General features: G+C 38.4%; 1 protein-coding gene across 1 annotated transcript in view; it reads right to left on the reverse strand.

Annotated features, from left to right (window-relative positions):
- Window positions 1–20,728, reverse strand: part of LOC122752518 (phospholipid-transporting ATPase FetA-like) — a 105,501-nt gene that overhangs the window by 12,017 nt on the left and 72,756 nt on the right. Inside the window, 4 exon segments of the mRNA XM_043999331.1 lie at window positions 5,340–5,451; window positions 7,519–7,683; window positions 10,679–10,794; window positions 11,372–11,560. Coding sequence (XP_043855266.1) covers window positions 5,340–5,451; window positions 7,519–7,683; window positions 10,679–10,794; window positions 11,372–11,560 — 582 coding nt within the window.

Below are 20,728 nucleotides of genomic sequence, written 5' to 3' on the forward strand. Positions count from 1 at the left end.
CTATCGAGTGTGCTAGTTGCTCAGGAAACTATTAATAGAGACCAATAAAGTGCTAGGTTATATGGTAGAGACAATAGGTGTTTTAGAAACTCAAGGGAGAGTGGGTCTCAGTGAATTGGAATAGTTGATTTAAAGGAGGAAACAGAATTTGGAGTTGGACCTTAAAAGTTTGAAAGGAGGCATTCTGAGCAGGGGGAATGAAATTAGCAAAAAAGTACAGAAGTAGGAGTATACGTGTCCCTACACAGTGAGGAAAATTGAGCTGACAATGGCAAAGAATGTGTTTTGAAGGGTTATGAGAGATAAATGGCAAGAGTCAAGGGTCCTAAAAGCTCAACAGAAAATGTGGTTTATTTTGCAGGTACCAGGGTACCTACCATTGTTATGGTGAGTAGCAAGCAGGTCTTAGAGTCAGGAAGATTTGGATTAAAATCCTTTCTCTGATACATAGTAGCTATTTGGCCCTGGACAAGTCCCTTTGACTTCTTAATGTAACTTGTCCTCCATGTAATCCTTTAAGACTATTAAGGTTAAAGATAAATTGTTAAATTAAATCCATGGAAGGAGTATTTTCCACACTGAGAACTATGTACTCCAATGAAATCACAAATCCACATAAAAAACAAACCCAGGTGAAAGTGTTTGAGCAGGGTGCAATTGACACGGGAAGTGTGGAGCCCAATCCTAATTTTGTTTTTAATTGTTATTCTAGGGAGTTTGGAATTCCTGCTAAGGCTGTGGGGAAGACCAGGCATTGCTAACTTGAAAAAAACTATAAGGAAATGCATTCCCATTAGAAAGTCCGTTGTATCCAAACAGAACAATGAAAAAGCAGTTGTAAATTTATCATCAATAAATTGTTAACATTTTATCTTCTGTTTTTAAATTAAATATTTTTGTTACATTTTAAGTTTTGAACTATCTCCCTCCCAACCCCACATTAGACAACGCCACTATTTCACCCACACACACACACACACATACACACATCACACATATACATATGTAAAGCCATACTTTGCATACATCTATTTATCAGTTCTTTCTCTGGAGGTGGATAGCATCTTCCTTCACGGGTCCTTTGTAGCTGATTTGAGTATTTATAATACTCAGAATAACTTAATCATTCACCGTTGTTCTTTGAACACTATTGCTTGTCACTGTAATACAACGTTCTCTTGGTTCTGCTCATTTCATTCTTCATTATTTCCTTCAAGTCTCTCCATTTTTTTCTGAAATCATCCTGCTTGTCATTTCTTATAGCACAGCATTCCATTACAAGCATATAGCACAACTTGTTTAGCCATTTCCTAATTGATGGGCATCCCCTCAATTTCTAGTTCTTTGCCACCCCAAAGAGAGCTGCTATAAATATTTTAGAACATATGGGTTCTTTTCCTCCATCTTGGGAAATAGACTTAACAGCGGTATTGCTGGGTCAAAGAGTATACACAGTTTTATATATTTTACCTATTTCAGAATATTCCTTTTGCTTGGAAGCTGTGCTCCTCTTAATGCAGCCCAAAACTGTGTTAGCTTTTTGACTGTCATCTCACACTGCTGGCTACTGAGCTTTCAGTCTGCTAACCACCTCACCCTCCCCGATTTTTTTTAGAAAAACTGCTATCCCCTTTTTAGAACAACTGCTATTTCTCCCGTCTCATACCTGTGAAACAGATGTTTTTGTATCTAAGTACAAAACTCTATACTTATTCCTATTGAATTAGATCTTTTTCTATTCAGCCTAATGCCATAGCCTGTCAAGATTCTTTGGGATCCTGACTGTCATCCAAATTTGTGTCACCTGAAAAATTGATGAGCATACCAAATATGCATTACCTAAGCCACTAATAAAGATCCCTAGGGTATTCTGCTGGAGAGCTTCTTCTGTGTTGACTCTGTTGAACCATTAATTACTCTTTGATTCTAGTCATCCAACCAAGTTCTGAATCTATCTAATAGTGTTATCTAATCCATATCTCTCCATCTTCTCCACAACAGAATGAAATACTTAAAAAAACCAAAAACTTTGCTAAAGTCTAGGTAAACTATCCATAGCATTCTCTTTATCTACTAGGCTAGTAAGTCAAAAAAAGGAAATGAGGAAAGTCAGGTATGGTCAATTCTGGATCTTTGAAATCCTATCTAGATGTTTGCCAGCCCTCTCTCTTTAGTGATACATTCTAGAATCTTTTAAGAATCAAAATTAAGTTCACTGGCCTAAAGTCTGCATACTGTGACATTTTTCCTTTTATGAAAATTGCGATATTTGCCCTTCCCAAATGTTGTGATACTGCTCCTGTTTTCCATGATATTTCATATATAACTTTTTTTAAATTACTTTTTAATTTATTTATTTTTTTTGGTGAGGCAGTTGGGGTTAAGTGACTTGCCCAGAGTCACACAGCTAGTAAATGTCAAGTGTCTGAGGTCGGATTTGAACTCAAGTCCTCCTGAATCCAGGGCCAATTCTTTATCCACTGCGCCACCTAGCTGCCCCTCATATATTACTTAAAATAGCTTAGTATTCGTATCTGGCAGTTCTTTCAATACCCAGTGTGGGAACTGAGTGAACCACACTGACTTCATCTTGTTACTCAATCCTGGATCTAGCTTACTTTCTTTTCTATTCAATTATGGGTCTAGTCCAATTTCTGTCTTGTGAGAAAACTTTATTCAATTATGGAAATTGTGAGAAAACTAAGGACTTAGGTTATGCTGACCAGAAATCTAAGTCAGATCTGAAGGTTGATACAAAGACATCTCAAGCAACCCATCATTTTTATCTGAAAATTGGTCTCATACTGTCAATCAATTACTGTTTTCTTGTTCCTTTGATTGAAAAGACACTTGATGGGAGGGTGGGGCATCTCTTTTTTCTGATTTCAGGGAACTGTACTTATTTGCTCTCCTTCTCCCTACTCAGAAAGCCCCAGATCTTTCCTCCAATTAGAAATCAGATTACCTAATTTATACCCTGGTTTATATCTTGTTATTATTATTATTATTATTTGCAGGACAATGAAGGTTAAGTGACTTGCCCAGGGTCACACAGCTAGTAAGTGTCAAGTGTCTGAGGCCAGATTTGAACTCAGGTCCTCCTGAATCCAGGGCCAGTGCTTTATCCGCTGCACCACCTAGCTGTCCCCGTACTTGGTTTTTTTTTTTTTTTTAATGCACAGAAATGTGCCAACCTGAGGAAGGCCTGGTCCTGATTTTTTATGCAATTGGCATGCATTGCTTAATAAATTGATATGCTCAGAAACTTGAGCCTTTGTTTCCTCAGTTGTTTCAGATTTCATTGATCACACAAAGGATATAGTTCATCTAGGACAGGTGACTTGAATTCCTCAACAGCAGCAGAAGCTTTCTTATTATTTCCTTATTTATTGTGGAAACATGTTAAAACATCATTCTTATTTCAACTGAAAATATTTAGAAATAGTACTTTTTTTGGGGGGGGAGCAATGAGGGTTAGGTGACTTGTTCAGGGTCACACAGCTAACAAGTGTCAAGTGTCTGAGACCAGATTTGAACTCAGGTCCTCCTGAATCCAGGGCCGGTGCTTTATCCACTGTGCCAGAATATAGTACTTTCTCTAGTTTAAAAACCCTTTAGGTTTTTGTTTCCCTTTAGGGAAGTGGGTAAAATAAAAGCTAAGGCCTTCCTCTTAAATGGATTAAAGGTGACCACTTATCTCTTCTCCATTTCCTGAAGCAAAGAGCTAGTGAGCAATCCAAAGGAAATGTTCTCTTCTTTTATAAGACTGCCATATTGATCACTGGAAGGAGATAGTCTTAGAGAAGAGTGGTACAGATAGGAATTAGGGAGTGGCTATTGTTCTGGAATGTAAATCTTTAATATAGTTTAGTCTTTTTCTTGTTCAAGATTCATATAAATGCTATTTCAAATCATCTTCGGGTAGAGTGTGGGTATGTGTGTTCAGGGACAAATGCCAGTTTGGTCATTTGTTTCTATCAGTTAGAAATGGCTTAGATTTAGAATTAAGTTCAACTCAATAAAAATTCTTTCTAGCAGACTTGTGTCTAAAAAAACAAGAGTATAGTAGTAATCTTTTTTTTTTCCTTCAATGCTTATCTCAGGTATTAACTCCCTGTTACTTATTTTTGTTCAGTCACTTCCAGGGTAAAGATCATCCTTCTTTGCAAAGAAAATAAAGACAAAATAAAAATTGAGGAGCACTGCCTTCTCTCTCTTTCCAGTTAATAAATAATGGCCCTATCCCTTCTTTGATCTTCCTTTTTTCTCCCAATATAAGTAAAACAAAACCTCCACCTTTTGTTGTCATTAGCTTCCCTCACCAGCTTCAGCTTTCTGAGCTGTAGTATTCCTGACATTTTTATAGGACTGCACACACTTCTATTTCTACTCTGTTTCCTGGTCTTGCTCCCATCTTCTATACATTTCTTTTGAAAATCTAAGTTGTTTGGTGAGTTCCTTGTGCATCTACATTGGCATCTTTTGAACAAATTTCATGCTTCCTGGTCACTGGAATGGTTTCCCTTTCTGTCTTCAGAATTTCATCATTGAGCACCTCCCATACCTCCTGGCCTGACTTCCCCTGAAACCCTTTTGTCCACGAATTCCTGCCGGTCTTCCTTTCTAAACCCTTTACGTTGTGTCCTCTTCCAATTATAAGTAATAAAGAACAATGGCTTGGCTGAGCCAGAAATGCAGAGTGCAGAATCTGTTTTTTTCAACAGAAAGCTCTGCTTTGGGAAGAGTAAACCATTAGTCTTAAAAATCAGTTGAAACAGCCTTATAACTTGTCAGGGTGTTAATCATCCCAAAAACATGTGATGAGGATTGTGACCAGGCTAGTGATAATGGGGATGAAAAGGGTTAGATGTTAGACATTTTAAAGGAAAAATTCATAGGACTTGATGAGTGAGTTGGGCAGGATTAGAGAGCAATAACAGATTTTTAAGACTGGGTGACTGCAAGAATGGTGGTGGAAGAGAAAAATGAGGCAGTTATGAAGGATGCCAAATTGGGGAAGGGTAGGGTATGTTGATAAAGATGGTAATTTGATTTTGTACATTTTGGCTTTGAGGGAACAGAACATCTAGGTGGAGTTGTTTGGCAGACAGCTAGAAATGCAAGACCTCCATCCATGAGACCTGAGTTTTATTTTCTATTACCTGAGTGTGAGTCCTGTCTCCCAAATCAGATTGGGTCATGGTTTCACCCTTCCAGGGGGGTAGTGAAGTTTATAGCTGAGGCATAGTAGGCTCTTTGTAAGGAAGGAGTGATTTGAAGGTGGGTTAAAACTTTGGGGTGCGGGTGGGGAACGCTCTTAGCCCGTAGGCTGTCTTTACCTTGCTTGTCTCCAGTCAAAACCCACAGGTTAATATTTGCTTTGATCAGAGTGGCTATTGTCTCAGGCACTCCATCCTGTAACTTGTCTTCAATGGCTGTGGCCCCTATTAGCTGGAAATAAAAAAGCAGGTCTGAATTCATTCTAGGTCATTCTAGTCTATAAGTTCTATTTTACTGAGATCAAACAAGGACTCTCTTACCCTAGCTCCCATGGGCCAGTCTGTTTAAGAGTTTTCAACCAATTTGCCTCCATCCTTTGGCATTCTCTATACCCTGGTCATCTTGGTTTAAACTGTATTCACTGGTATATAACTAAACATAACTGTTGAAGAGCCTGGCTTTTCCTACTGGATTTGGATCTCCTAGAGACCCTGCACGATGACTACCCTGGGGAAATTGGGAAGTGTCCAGTGGTGGGGAATTCAGTTCAGTAACCAACATGTACCACTTCTCAATACATTTGCTTAATGGTTACTAATAAAACCTAGCATTTATATAGCACCTACTATGTGCCAGGAACTGTGCTAAGCATTTAAAAATATTATTTCATTTGATCATTTTTTCTTTTCAACAAATACCACATCTCATGTCTATTTCTCAGAATGAATTGCTTAACACACACACCATCTGCTTCTTAATATACAACATGTCTTCTTAAAATACATCTATTTCTCAAAACATCCATTTCAACACACACCCAGTTCGTATCATAAACATGGTATTGTGGAATGAGCATCTAGAAGACTTGGTTCAAGTCCTGATTATGCCACTTACTAGTTGTGGGACATTGGCCAAGTCTGTAAACTTCTCTTAGCCTATCTTCTCCTCTTTTAAATGGAGATATCTGTACCACTACTGCCTTTCTCAATGGGTGATTATGAAGAGCAAATGAGAAAACATATGCCAAGTGCTATATAAATGTCCGTTATGATTATATCCACTTCACAAATATCCATGTCTCAGTCTAGAAAAGCAGTGTTCTCTGAACTTTCGATTCTACTGAGAATAAATAAGATTTCTCTTCACCCCATTTCATGAACTCACTTTTTCTAAAACTCCTAAACTTGTCCTTTAGTTTTTAGCTCTTGCTAGTCTCAGTTTGCATAGTTGTTGTTATACATCTATTTATTGTTTCTTTTCTTTTCTTTTCTTTTCTTTTTTTTTCCTTTTTTAGTGAGGCAATTGGGGTTAAGTGACTTGCCCAGGGTCACACAGCTAGTAAGTGTTAAGTGTCTGAGGCTGGATTTGAACTCAGGTACTCCTGACTCCAGGGCCGGTACTTTATCCACTGCGCCACCTAGCTGCCCCTATTTATTGTTTCTTGAAGATTTAAAGTAATTTTCGTATTTCCCTTCAACTAGATAGTGACATAGTCTATGTTTTCTACAGGTGATATATATCACCTGTTCAGGGCCTAGCATAAGTCTGTATGTGTAGGAGGCTTAATCAGCAGGGTTGGGCAGATGATTTTTCTGCTGGGGCAGACAGTGTGCAATATAGACATGTACCCCATAAAAAACTGACCATGTAGGAAGATGTGTCACCTTTGGAATTTATCTTCACTTTAGATATTCCTGTTTGATACTCACTTATTTTTTTATTCTAGCTAAAAGGTAGCATGGATTTTTATGTCTTTTCAGTGGTGGACTATCTAAATTCCTGCATCTCCTCCCTTCTCTCCCTTAGTAAGAAAAAGAGCTGAGGCAGAGATAGAAGGAGAAGCCAGAATCACCTTATTTGGCTTCAGAGGTACAGTGGTTAGGAAATGTCCTAGGAGGGGAAAGGAGTAAAACTCAGAATTAAAGTGAGTATATTTTTTGATCACCTGAGGATTTCAATTATCTAGGAAATTCTTAATTCATTTAGATTTAGGGGATAGTACTTTCCTGACATTTTCCCAAAACTTTGTGCTGTAGTGGTTTTGTCAAAGAATCACAGAATCAGAGTGTTAGAGCTAAAAGAGACCTTAGAGACTGCAGTACAACACCTTAATTTTACAGATGAGGAAATGGAATGCCTGAGATGACTAGGGTATTGAAATAACTCATTTAAGTAATGACCCCTTCTCTCATCTTCCTACTCCTGTTACAGGGACCTAACAGATTATAAACCATGGTTACCCGGACCCCTGAGCCTTCCTTGCCAGGAGAAGTCCAGTCCCTGCTCCCTCAGACCAACCATCATGTCTTTTTCAATCTCTTCATAGACTAGTCCTAACTTTTCCTCCCGATCTTCCAGGGAAGTGCTGGCTTCATAATGTTTTAGGCTCCATCTTTGGAATACTTCTTCATTCAGCTCTCGGAAAGCCACAGCAAGGGTACGCAAGCCGTCACTGGCAAACTCCTGGAAGACACATGGGTTCCCAGAGAGGGTCAGGACAGAACAAAGCCCTCTGTGCATGAAATACCAAGGACTGGGATTTCCCCACCAGTCAGAGGAAAGAAAGATTGCATGCTGGAAGAATAGAGTCCCTGGATTAGTCGTCAGGCAGCTTAACAGCTGCCACCAACCTCTCAGGAAGAAATATGTTATACAAATCCAGTGTGTTACCATAAATATTATAATATTAATATTCAGGCTTATGTGCAATTATTTTAAAAAGGAGTGTCTATTATACATATAAAACACAATTAGATGTATATAATTAGTTATCTCAGTTGACTTAAGAATGGTACTAACAAGACCAAGCTCATGGATTTAGTTTCTGTGTTATCCAGTTAGACTTCATCTGTTCCTAGAATGATCCGTACCCCATCAACTTTTTTGCAAATGTGGACCCTTGGTTATGACAACAGGACAAGAATGGATACAGCTCAATGCTACTGATTCCCATCATTAGAGCCACAAATCAAAATACATGTCCTATATATCATCTTAATTTATAAGGTACATGAGCATATTTCTATGTTAGTTCTGTTATGCTGAACTTAGGGGTAGGCATTATAATAGCTATTTTCAAAAATGGAAGACAGCTTATTTGTGTTTTCTGTGGCTCAGAGGACAAAACTAGGAACAGGGTAATACAGAGGGAAAATGTGACCCTGCCAGGGAAAATAAGGCAGCTAAGTGAAGATAATTCTGCCTTGTGTCTCCCCCCACAGCTTAGTCCCATTAGCAGTCCTCCCACAAACTCAGTCTCACAGAGCCCAAGGACTATGACACCTGTGACATTGAGGCATCAGCAGCAGAAGCCACAGCAGACCTCCTGAAAAGGCAGGAGCTCAATCATACGGCAGCTGCCCTTGACTGCCTCATTCTGCCTGGAGTCTGCCAATTCATCCCTATGCAAATTCTGCAGGAATTCCAGGAGACAGTGTCCACTATGCACTACCTCTAGATATGCAGCATTCTGGTCCTTCTGAATTTTCATGCCTGTATGGCCTGTTTCTGTGTTTGAACTCATAAAAAGTGTATTTGTCCATTTTGACTTGTTCAGGCAGTGAATGTGCTGATGTCTTTTTTTGGGGGGCGGGGCGGGATAATAAACATTTTATTTAAAGTTTTGAGTTCCAAATTCTATCCCTCACCCCTCCCTGGGACAGTAAGTAATCAGATATAGGTTATACATACTGATGTCCTTTTGAACTCTAGTATGTGAGGTGTATCTTCACCTTCTTGATTATTCTACCCAATCTTCAACTGTGGACAACTTTCTGCTGGCATTTCCCACTCTGTAAACAACTGAATTCACATGAAAATGGACATACACATCCTTTGATCCCAGATTTACACACTCTTCCAGGCCACCTCAGTCTACTGAATATTGTCCCAGCATCTCCCTGACAAAATTTCCAGAATGGGGGAACTTTCTAGTTTCTTGCCTCAGCTGTGGTCTTCTAGATGGCAAAATTTGGTACAGATATTTTGAAAGCAAGATTCCTGCTCAACCGTTTTACTGATCAGGACAACATTGTATATAAGGAAAATTTTGTTAGGATATTTTGAGTATTTCCTGGAGAGTTCTGTTCAGATGAAGATTATCTCTTCCAGTACATAGCTTTTCCTCTCCTTGCATTTCTTGTATGTATGTATGTATGTATGTATGTATGTATGTATTTATTGGTGAGGCAATTGGGGTTAAGTGACTTGCTCAGGAGAGTTCTGTTCAGATGAAGATTATCTCTTCCAGTACATAGCTTTTCCTCTCCTTGCATTTCTTTTATTTATTCATTCATTCATTTATTTATTTATTGGTGAGGCAATTGGGGTTAAGTGACTTGCCCAGGGTCACACAGCCAGTAAGTGTTAAGTGTCTGAGGTCACATTTGAACTCAGGTCCTCCTGAATCCAGGGCTGGTGCTCTACGCACTGCTCCACCTAGCTGCCTCATGTCTTTTCTAACTTTATCCCTGATGAGCAATTCCATGTTCAGATTCCTGATGGCAGGCTAATGTGAGGGGGTACAGGCTTAAGGAAATCAGTGTTTACTAACTCCCCATACAGGTAAAGTCAGACTAAAGGGAACTTCAGTGGTGGCCTTGAGGGGTAGTTAAATCATAAAAAGACATCCTAAGGGAAAGCATAGAAAAAGGGAAGGAGGAGTAAAGCATTAGTTCCAACCCCTTTTCCACATATGAACATGTACATACACACATGCACATGCACACGCACACAACATTCATATCCTTGTTTAGCACCACCATTTACTCATGCTTCCTTGGATCACTGCCCAGAATGGTGTGTATATGCCCAAAGTAGAAATACACTAAGACAGCCTTTGTAGGAAGATAGGAAATAGATAATAAAATTCCCTTTGAGACTGGGTCCCTAATTTCCTGGTGGGAAGTAAGCAGAGCAAATCTGACTTGGACATACACACCTTCAGATACTACTCTCTTCCTGTATGGAGAACATTTTTCTCACTTCAAGTTTTTGTCCCAGTGCTTCTCGGTATGTGAGGGTCTTCCATAGAAACTCAGTTACTGATGTTCTTTTTTTTCTTCTTGGTAATATTTTATTTTATTTTCCAATTACATGTAAAGATTATTTTCAACATTTTTGTAAGATTTTGAGTTCTAAATTTTTTCTCCCTTCTTCCCTTCCCTCCCCCCTCCCCAAGACAGCAAGCAATCAGATGTGGTATGTATGTATGTATGAACAATCATGTTATATATTTCCATATTAGTCATATTGTAAAAGAAGAATCAGAACAAAAGGGAAAAACCACAAGAAAGAAAAAAAATAACAACAAATAAAGTGAAAGTAGTAGACTTTGATCTGCATTCAGACTTCAAAGTTCTTTTTCTGTATGTGGAGAGCATGTGCATGGACATAGACTCACCAGTTCCCCAAAACACACATATGCAGATACATAAATGATCCCTCAAAGTATACGCACATCCAAGTGTCCCATGGTCACATCTTGGAGGGATCTGCAGGATGAGTGCAGCAATTCCCAGATGATGGTGTCAGCTCCTTTGCAGAACAACATCACCTTACCTTCAGGTGTCTGCACTGAGAACAAGTAAAACAAGAGCCATCATGATCTGAGTTCTGGGGTGCTAAGGAATCACTCTCCTGGAGAAGGAAGAGGGGCGAGGCCTCTGGCTATGAGTTCTAGTGCTGTGCCTTTGAGACGGAGCTCAGGAGGCTATGAGGAAAGTAATTATGACCACAGCTTCAGCCCCAGGTGATTACCTTAGGGGCACTGCCATCACATGGGGAAACATGGATTTCTTAATGAGACTGAGAAATCTTGTCCTTCAAAAGACTCAAGAATAATGCATGGCAAGTCTTAGTCCCAAGCCATCAGTTCCAAAATCCAGACTCATGTATGTATCAATTTACGGAGAGTAGAAAGTAGAGAACTACCCATTATACCCCAGAATATGTGCTTCTCCAGCTTTTCTCTCTGCTTTGTGAAGAGCCTGAAAAGTTGAACTTAAGGGATGTTTTTGGCTCTGAGAGTAACAGGGATAATGTTGCTATTTGGAGTACCAAGGAGTAGGGCAGCTCTAGAGTGTGTGTATAGCGGGGGGTGGGGGGAGACAAACCCACAGAATATATATAATAGAGGGGCCAGGACACCTACCAATCACAGACATCCGCTTGCGTACATTGTTGAAGTCCAGGATAGCCAGGAGCTTATAGATTTTTGTGACCCCCATTTCCACTACAGTGATTGTTTCAGATGTTCGAGAGCGAAACACAAAGCCAAAATTTCTGGCAGCAGTGACAAGGGCTTCTTCATCAGGAGATTGTGCCTGATATACCAGTTCTCCTAGAGAGAAGAAAGGAGAAAGCCAGAAACATTAGGGATGAGCACTGGAGGCCTACTCTGGGTGAAGTGATGTTTTGCATGACCTCTTAAGGAGCACATTCACTTTTGTAGGGACAGGTTGAAACCCAGTTCTGGGTTTTTCTCACTCCCACATTCCTAATCTCTATGACCACCTTAAAATTAAGTCTGCTTGAGCCACTACTTTCCTAAGTATAGTGGAACTTATTCACTCTTGAGTGAATGGTAGGTACATGCTGGACTATCAAAATGTGATGATTAAACCATGTAACTGATTCAGCAACTATCTCAGAAATTAGGATATAGAGGTAACTTTGATCCCAGGTCATCTACCTACCAATATCCCAAACTCTGATTCCTTCTAGTCTCAAACAGATACACAGACCAGTGGGGACTGAGAAGTGGACCCTGCCCTCTGGAATACACAAAAGACACAATGTGCCTACTCTGGTTTCAAGTGTCAGTAGCTGTTTCAGCCCCAGGGCAGAACATGATACACAACCATATTAACTTATGCTTATATAGAACTTTAAAATTTACAGAATGCTTTGCTCACAATAACTTTGTTAAGTACATCATGCAATCAATATCCCTGTTTCACAGATGAAGAAACTGGGGCAAAGAAAGATTAAATGATTTACTAATTGTTAGTAAGTTAGTAAGATTCAAACTCATATCTCCCAATTCTAAATTCACTGCCTTTCCCATTATGCCACATGAAAAAGTGCCAGATATTATAGGGGAAGAGTCCCTTGGGGGAGTTAATTCTGCAATGACCTGCTCTCTGAGTATGAGCCCCAAACTGCAAGCTCTGAAATAACCATCTGAATACTGAGAGTAGGCTAGCACAAACAACAAGCAAAGGATGGGGTCCCTGTGCTGATTTTTATAGTCTATGCCTACCTTTGTCATGTTCTAGATAGAAATTCATGGATCTTCCTTCACAGCCCTCAGTAGCAACTGTGAGGGCCAAAATTTGATATATGGAGCATTATTAGGGTGACTCACCTTAATATTGGGGTCCCGGAAATATGAGAGACTCTTTTAGGTTTAATCTCCCCTTTGAGCTTTCCTTTTTATATATTCCTCCTAAGCCAATAAGAAAAAGAGCCTCTGGGGCAGCTAGATGGCGCAGTGGATAGAGCACCGGCCCTGGAGTCAGGAGTACCTGAGTTCAAATCCAGCCTCAGACACCTAACACTTACTAGCTGTGTGACCCTGGGCAAGTCACTTAACCCCAATTGCCTCACTTACAAAAAAAAAAAAGGAGCCTCTGAGCCTTCGTTCATAAAGGATCAGGTTTTATTACTTAGGAATTAATTAATTCTGCAGCAAGGGCCAAGTTCAATAATGATTTGATAAGGAAGGGAAAGGCATGGAGTCTAAAGAAGACATCTTTGAAGATTATGGACAGCCAGAGGGTAAAAGGAGGTAGCTGAACCCCTAAAGGAGAAGAGGAGCAGAAGGTGAAACAATTATATGAGAGGAAGTATTTCCCAGGCCAGGGGCTGCCCAAAGGTTTGCCTGTTCCTCAGTCATTTCTAATTTTATCTTTGGTGAGCAATCCTATGTTTGGACCTATGAAGGCAGGGCTATTGTGATAGGGTATAGGCCTAAGGAAATCATATGGTGTGCCCTACTTCCCCAATCAGTAGATATTGAACTGAGAGTCAGGTGATTTGAATTGGCTCCTGAGCTCTGTATTTAGGCAAGTCTGTCTTTCATCTTCTTGTCGTCCCCTTAGAACATAAGTTCCTGCAAGTAGGGATAGTTTTATGCTGTGTATTTGCATAGTACCTCACACATAGTAGGTATTTAATAAATGCTTGCTGATTCATTAATTCCTTAATGATAAAAATGGAAATATACTAATACCTTTTTATTTGGGGGGGGCAGGGCAATTGGGGTTAAGTGACTTGCCCAGAGTCACACAGCTAGTAAGTGTTAAGTGTCTGAGGCCGGATTTGAACTCAGGCACTCTTGACTCCAGGGCCGGTGCTCTATCCACTGTGCCACCTAGCTGCCCCATGAGGCTGGATTTGAACTCAGGTCCTTCTGAATCCAGGGCCAGTGCTTTATCCACTGTGTCACCTAGCTTCCCCCACCCCCACCCAAATAACTTTAAATAATGCCTCAAAACAAATTATGGAGTGGCAGAACCCACAAAAGGATGGGGTGAAACAATTTCCCAGCCCAAGACAACTTAGGAGGACTGTAAGAAAGATCTGTCTCATTCAGGTAAATAGAGCATAGTCCAGTGCAGGGAGAGTCCAGGCAAGCCAGTGTGAAGTCTCCGGCCCCAGCACTGGACATGGGCTGGTGCAGTAGGTCAGCAGTACAACAAGCCAGTTCTAAGGCCCTGGCACAGCAGGCCAGTAGCCAGGCTCCTGGCCCCCAGTGCAAAGAGCTTGGGAGAGTGCCCCCTGTAGCAAAAGAGCAGAGTCCAACTTTAAAAGTCACTAAATTGGCTGGGAAAATGAAAAAAAAAATTAAAAAGTACCTGATTATAGAAAGTAATTGTAGTGACAGAGAATATCAAAATAAAGTCAGGACAACAATGTCAAATGCCTACGTGCAAGGACTCAAAGAAAAATGTGAATTGGTGTCAGGCCCAAAAAGAATACCTGAAGGGCTCAAAAAGGATTTAAAAAATTAAATAAGAAAGGTGGAAGAAAAAACTGAGAAAAGAAATGAGAGTTATGTAAGAGAATCACGAAAAAAGAGTCAAGTGCTTGGTAAAGGAAGTACAAAAATCCAAAAAGGCAGAGAATGCTTTGTAAAGCAGAATTGGCCAAATGGAAAAAAGAGGTACAAAAGCTCACTGAAGAAAATAATTCCTTAAAAATTAGAATTGAGGGGGCAGCTAGGTGGCGCAGTGGATAAAGCACTGGCCCTGGATTCAGGAGTACCTGAGTTCAAATCCGGCCTCAGACACTTGACACTTACTAGCTGTGTGACCCTGGGCAAGTCACTTAACCCCCACTGCCCCACAAAAAAAAAAAAAATTCGAATTGAGCTAGTAGAAGCTAATGACTCCATGAGACATCAAGAAACAATAAAGTCCAAAGAATGAAAGAATAGAAGACAACGTGAAATATCTCATTGGAAAAACAATTGACTTGGAAAATAGATCAGGAGAGATTATTTAAGAATTATTGGACTACCTGAAAGCCATCATTAAAAAAAAGAGCTTGGACATCATCTTTCAAGAAATGATCAAACTGCCCTGCTATCCTAGAACTAAAGGGTAAAATAGAAATTGAAAGAATCCAATAACCTCCTGAAAGAGATCCCAAAATGAAAACTCCAGGAATATTATAGCCAAATTTGAGAACTCCCATGTGAGAAAATACTGTAAGCAGCCAGAAAGAAAAAATTCAAATACCATGGAGCCACACTCATGATCACAGAGGATTTAGGAACTTCTACATGAAAGGATTGGAGGATTGGAATATAATATTCCAGAAAGTAAAGGAGATAGGATTACAACCAAGAATTACCTACCCACTAAAACTGAGCAATGAGGACTTTGAAATGAACAAAAGACCAGAGCCAAACAAAAAATCTTACTTTCAAATACAAGATTCAAAACAAGCATAAAAAGGTAAACAGGAAATAGAAAACATAAGGAATTAAATATGGTTAAACTGTTCACATCCCTACACAAGAAGGTGATACTTGTAACTCTTAAGAAATGTATTACTATTTGGGCAATTTGAAGGAGCCTATACAGATAAAGGGTACAGGTATAAGTTGATTTTGATGGGATGATATCTAAAAAAGCCCAACCAAAATTAAGGGGTGAGAAAGAGGACTGCATTGGAAAAAGAGGGAAGGGAGAGGTAGAATGAGGTAAATTATCTTACATGAAGAGGCACAGAAGACCTATTACAGTGAAGGAAAAGATGGGGGGTGGAGTCGTGGGCACTGCTTGAACTTTACTTTCATTCGCATTAGCTAAAAAGGGACTAACATACATACCCAGCTGGGTACATAAATCTGCTTACCCTATAAGGAAGTAGGAGGGGAGTGGGACAAGAAAAGGGAGACAGTTAATAGATGGGAGGGCAGATTGAGGGAGGTGGTAGTCAGAAGCAAAATACTAATGAGAAGGAACAGGGTGAAAGGAAATAGAAATAGAAGGATAAATGGGGAAAATGGATGGAGGAAAATACACAGCAGTCATAACTATAAATGTGAATGGGATGAACTAACTCATAAAATGGAAGCACACTGCAAAAGTAGATTAAATACCATAATCCTACAATATGTTGTTTACAAGAAACACATTTGAATCAGAGGAAGAGACTTAGAGTAAAGGTAAGAGGCTGGAGCAGAATCTATTCTGCTTCAGCTGAAGGAAAAGGAAAAAGAAAAAGCAGGGGTAGCAATCATGATGCCATCAAGAAAAAGCAAAAATAGATCTAATTAAAAGAGATAAGGAAAAAAAAACTACATCTTGCTGAAAGGTACCATAGCCAATGAATTAATATCAATACTAAACATACATGCACCAAATGGCATAGCATCTACATTTTTAAAAGAGAAGTTAAATGAGTTACAGGAGGAAACAGACAATAAAATGAGTAGTGGCAGCTAGGTGGCTCAGTGGATAGAGCACCGGCCCTGGAGTCAGGAGGACCTGAGCTAAAATCCGGCCTCGGACACTTGACACTTACTAGCTGTGTGACCCTGGGCAAATCACTTAACCCTCACTGCCCTGCAAAAAAACCAAACAAACAAACAAAAAACTATATGAGTGAGGGACCTCAACTTTGCCCTCTTAAAACTAGATAAATCTAACCACAAAATAAACAATTAAGAAGTTATGCAATTGAATAGAATTTTAGAAAAGTTAGACATGATAGACTCCTGGAGAAAACTGAATGGGGACAGAAAGGAATATACCTTTTTGGTGAGGCAATTGAGGTTAAGTGACTTGCCCAAGATCACACAGCTAGTAAATGTCAAGTGTCTGAAACTGGATTTGAACTCAGGTAGGTACTCCTAAATCCAGGGCCAGTGCTCTATCTACTGCACCACCTGGCTGCCCCTGATTATTTTAATAGATGCAGAAAAACATTCTGACAAAATACAACACCCATTCCTATAAAAAAACACCAAAGAACACAGGAATAAACGGAGCTTTCCTTAAAAATGATCAGTAGTATTGCTCTAAGATATCAGTAAGCATTATCTGTAATGAGGAGAGGCTAGAAGCCTTCTCATTAAGATCAGGGATGAAGCAAGGATGACCATTATTACTAGTTTTCCAGTATTGTACTAGAAATGCTAGATATAGTAAAAAGAGAAGAAAAAGAAATTGGAGGAATTAGAATAGGCAACGAGGAAACAAAACTATCACTCTTTGTAGATGCCATGATGATACACTTAAAGAATCTTACAAATCAACTAAAAAACTAGTTGAAATAATTAACAACATTAGCAAAGTTGCAGGGTATAAAATAAACCCATATAAATCACCAGCATGTCTATATATTACCAACAAGGTCCAGCAACAAAAGATAGAAAGAGAAATTGCATTTAAAATAACTGTAGATGATATAAAATACTTGGGAGTCTACTTGCCAAGACAAACCCAGTAACTTTATGAACACAATTACAAAACACTCCACACAAAAAAGGTTAGATTTAAACAACTGGAGAAATATTAGTTGCTCTTAGGTAGTCCAAGAAAATATAATAGAAATGACAATTTTACTTAAATTAATTTATTTATCCAGTGCCATACCTTTCAAATGACCAAAATATTTTATAGAGCTTCTAGCTCTATAAAAAAAATCATGTGATGAGTGAGATGAGCAGAACCAGAAGAACATTATACACAGTACCATCAACATTATGTGTTGATCAACTGTGATAGACTAGATTCTTCTCACCAATCCAATGGTACAAGAAAGTTCCAAAGGACTCATGATGGAAAAGGCTTTCCAAATCCAGAAAAAAAAGGAACTGTGGAATATGGATGCTGATTGGACCATAATATTTCTTTTGTTTTTGGTGCTGTTGGTTTTCTGTTTTGAGGTTTTTCATTTTTGCTCTGATTCTTCTCGTAGAACATGACTAATGCAGAAATATGTTTAATGTTATTATGTATATATAACCTACATCAGATTACCTGCTGTCTAGGGGAGGGGGGGTGGAGGGGAGGGAGGGAGAAAAATTAGAAATCTTATATAAAACAAATGTTGAAAACTATTTCTACATGTAACTGGAAAATAATAAAATACTTTTATTTTTGAAAGATCATAACAAAATTCATCTGGAAGAAGAAAAGGATATCAAGGGAACAAAAACAAATGTGAAGGAAGGTGGTCTACCCTTACCAGATCTCAAACTGTATTATAAAGTAGCAATCTGTCTGGTACTGGCTAAGAAATAGAGTGGTAGATCAGTGGAATAGATTTGGTACACAAGACATGGTAATAAATGACCACAGTAATCTAGTGTTTGATAAACCCAAAGACCCAAACTTTTGGATCAAGAAATCACTATGTGACAAAAACTGCTGGGAAAACTGGAAAACAGTATGGTAGAAAATAGGTATAGACCAACATCTTAAACTGCATACCAAGATGAATAAAAATGGGGATATTATTTAGACATAAAGTATATCATTAGTAAATTAGGAGATCAGAGAATAGTTTACCAGTCAGATCTATGGATAACGGAAGAATTCATGACCAAACAAGAGATAGAGAGCATTTATGAAATGTAAAATGGACAATTTTGATTATGTGAAATAAAAAAGGTTTTACACATACAAAACCAATACAACCAATATTAGAAGGAATGCAGAAAGCTCTTTTTAAATATTAACTGGCTCTGATAAAGGCCTCGTTTCTCAAATATATGGAAAATTGAGTCAAATTTATAAGAATACAAGTCATTTCCCAATTTAGAGATGGTCAAAGGATATGAACAGGCAGTTTCCAGACAAAGAAACCAGAGCTAGCTATAGTAATATGAAAAAATGTTCCTAATCACTATTGATTAGAGAAATGCAAATCAAAACATCTTAGAAGTATCAGATTGGCTAATATGACAGAAAAGGAAAATGATAAATGTTGGAGGGGATGTGGGAAAATTGGTACACTAACATGCTGTTGGTGATTATGAACTGATCTAACCATTCTGGAGAGCCATTTGGAACCATGCCCAAAGGACTATAAAACTTTGCAGACCCTTTGATCCAGCAATACCATTACTAAATCTGTATCTCAAAGAGACCAAAAATATAAAATTTAAAAAAAAATTAAAAAGGGAAAAGGTGCTATTTGTATAAGGGTTTTTATAGCAGCTCTTTTTTAGTGGCAAAGAATTGGAAATTAAGGGGATGCACGTCAATCAGAGGATGACTTAACAAGTTGTGGTATATGATTATGATAGAATACTACTGTGCTATAAGAAATGACAAGCAGGATAATTTCAGAAAAATCTGGAAAGACTTACATGAACAGATACAAAGAGAAGTGAGCAGAACCAAGAGAACACTCTACACAGTAGCAGCAACAATGTATGATTGCTACTCTCAGCAATATGATCCAAGACAATTCCAAAGGGCTCATGATGAAAAATACCATCCACCTTCAGAGAAAGAACTGATGGAGTCTGAACACAAATTGAAGCAAACTATTTTTTCATTTCTTTGGTCTGTCTTTTTTTTTTTTTTACAACATGACTAATATGGAAATATATTTTGCATGATTACACATATATAACCTATATCAAATTGCTTACTGTTTCATGGAAGGGGGAATTGAAGGAGAGAGGGGAAAAATTTAGAACTTAAATTTTAAAAAATAATGTTAAAGTTCTATTTACATGGATTTGGGGGAAAATGAAATATTTTTTAAAAAGAAAAATACCTAGGGACTATAAAGCACTACAAGTTCATTTTATCATTTTTAGTATGATGTGGCATCCAAAAAGAGCTAATCTGATTTTAAGATACATTACTAAAAGTATAGGAACGAGAAAGAAGATGATGATTTTGTAGTACTTTGTATTGGTGAGAGTACTTCTGGAATATTGCTATCATGTGCCTCCCTAAATCTTCTCCTTTTTTTTTTTTTTTTTTTTTTTTTTTTTTTTTAGTGAGGCAATTGGGGTTAAGTGACTTGCCCAGGGTCACACAGCTAGTAAGTGTTAAGTGTCTGAGGCCGGATTTGATCTCAGGTACTCCTGACTCCAGGACCAGTACTCTATCCACTGTACCACCTAGCTGCCCTCTAAATCTTCTTTTATCCAAGCTAAGCATCCTTGATCCTCAAATAATATAGTTACCAACGTCATCACCTTCGTTTGTATGCAGTATGATTTGCTTACTTCTGGATACTATATTTTAGAAATGACAGTGACAAGATGAAATGCATGCAGAGGAAGGTTATTAAAATGGTAAGTGAATTGCAAAACTATGCTATGGTAGTACAAGTTGAAGGATCTAGGGTTGTTTAGCCTAAATAAAAGGTGTGATGGGAAGGAAGCACATGATAGTCTTCAAATATATGAAAGTCTATCATGTGGAAGAGGGATCAGATTTACAAGCAAAACAAAGACCAATAGGTTGATGTTATAGGGAGGTGGATGAGGTTTCTTGGTAAAGAAAAATCTTCCTGATGATTAGAGTTGTCCCAAAACAGAAGGTCTTAAGGGATAGTAAATTTCCTGTCATAGGAGATTTTCAAATGGAGGCTGGATGACCATTTATTAAGGATGTTACAAATGTTACAAATATAGATTAAGGGTGTTTCAGATGAGATTTATGATTTATAGAGAATGTACATTTAGTACTAAATGACTTTTGATGTTGCTTCCAGACCTAAAATTTTAGTATTTGATTTTGCTAGAAATATTCCTATATAATGAACAAAAATCAATGAGATTTTTAAAAATGTAACTCTGAAGACAGTGTCAAAAGGAGAGTTTCAAAAATATTTAGAGCAATGGCATCATTTCAGTGGTAACATTAGCAAGGCAGTGTCATGTAGTGGAAAAAGCATTAAGCCAAGAGTCAGAAGATCTAGATTACATTGTTTTCTGACACTTAGGTACTACTTTACAAGGAATATATGACTTAACTTTTCTGTTCTTCAATTTCTTAATTGGTAAAATGTAAATAATTATGCC

The sequence above is a fragment of the Dromiciops gliroides genome, chromosome 1 (assembly GCF_019393635.1).
Source record: "Dromiciops gliroides isolate mDroGli1 chromosome 1, mDroGli1.pri, whole genome shotgun sequence".
Taxonomy (NCBI): Eukaryota; Metazoa; Chordata; class Mammalia; order Microbiotheria; family Microbiotheriidae; genus Dromiciops; species Dromiciops gliroides.